A 439-nucleotide genomic window follows, 5' to 3' on the forward strand; every position below is an offset into this window, starting at 1 on the left:
CGCCAAGGCCCCCGCGACTGACGGGGCCTCCTACCCCGCCGCCGACAACGGCGAGTGTCGGGGCAACGGGTTCCGGGCCAAGCCGCCGGGAGCCGCGGTGGAGGCGTCAGGCAAGTACGGTGCCGGCGTCCCCCTCAAGGTCCTGGGCTCCCCCGTCTACGGCCCGCAACTGGAGCCCTTTGAAAAGTTCCCGGAGCGGGCCCCGGCTCCTCGTGGGGGATTCGCCGTGCCGCCGGGGGAGCCCCCCAAAGGCGTGGACCCCGGGGCCCTGGAGCTGGTGACGAGCAAGATGGTGGACTGCGGGCCCCCGGTACAGTGGGCGGATGTGGCGGGCCAGGGTGCGCTCAAGGCGGCGCTGGAGGAGTTGGTGTGGCCCCTACTCAGGCCGCCCGCCTACCCCGGCAGCCTGCGCCCGCCGCGGACCGTCCTGCTCTTTGGG

At 74.0% G+C, this 439-nt stretch overlaps 1 protein-coding gene across 1 annotated transcript in view; it reads left to right on the forward strand.

Annotated features, from left to right (window-relative positions):
* The window catches only part of FIGNL2 (fidgetin-like 2), a 2,276-nt gene that overhangs the window by 1,080 nt on the left and 757 nt on the right, over window positions 1-439 (forward strand). The window contains exon 2 of the mRNA XM_011930696.1: window positions 1-436. Coding sequence (XP_011786086.1) covers window positions 1-436 — 436 coding nt within the window. The remainder of the gene's footprint in view (window positions 437-439) is intronic.

Source organism: Colobus angolensis, unplaced genomic scaffold (genome assembly GCF_000951035.1).
Source record: "Colobus angolensis palliatus isolate OR3802 unplaced genomic scaffold, Cang.pa_1.0 Scaffold87, whole genome shotgun sequence".
Lineage (NCBI taxonomy): Eukaryota > Metazoa > Chordata > Mammalia > Primates > Cercopithecidae > Colobus > Colobus angolensis.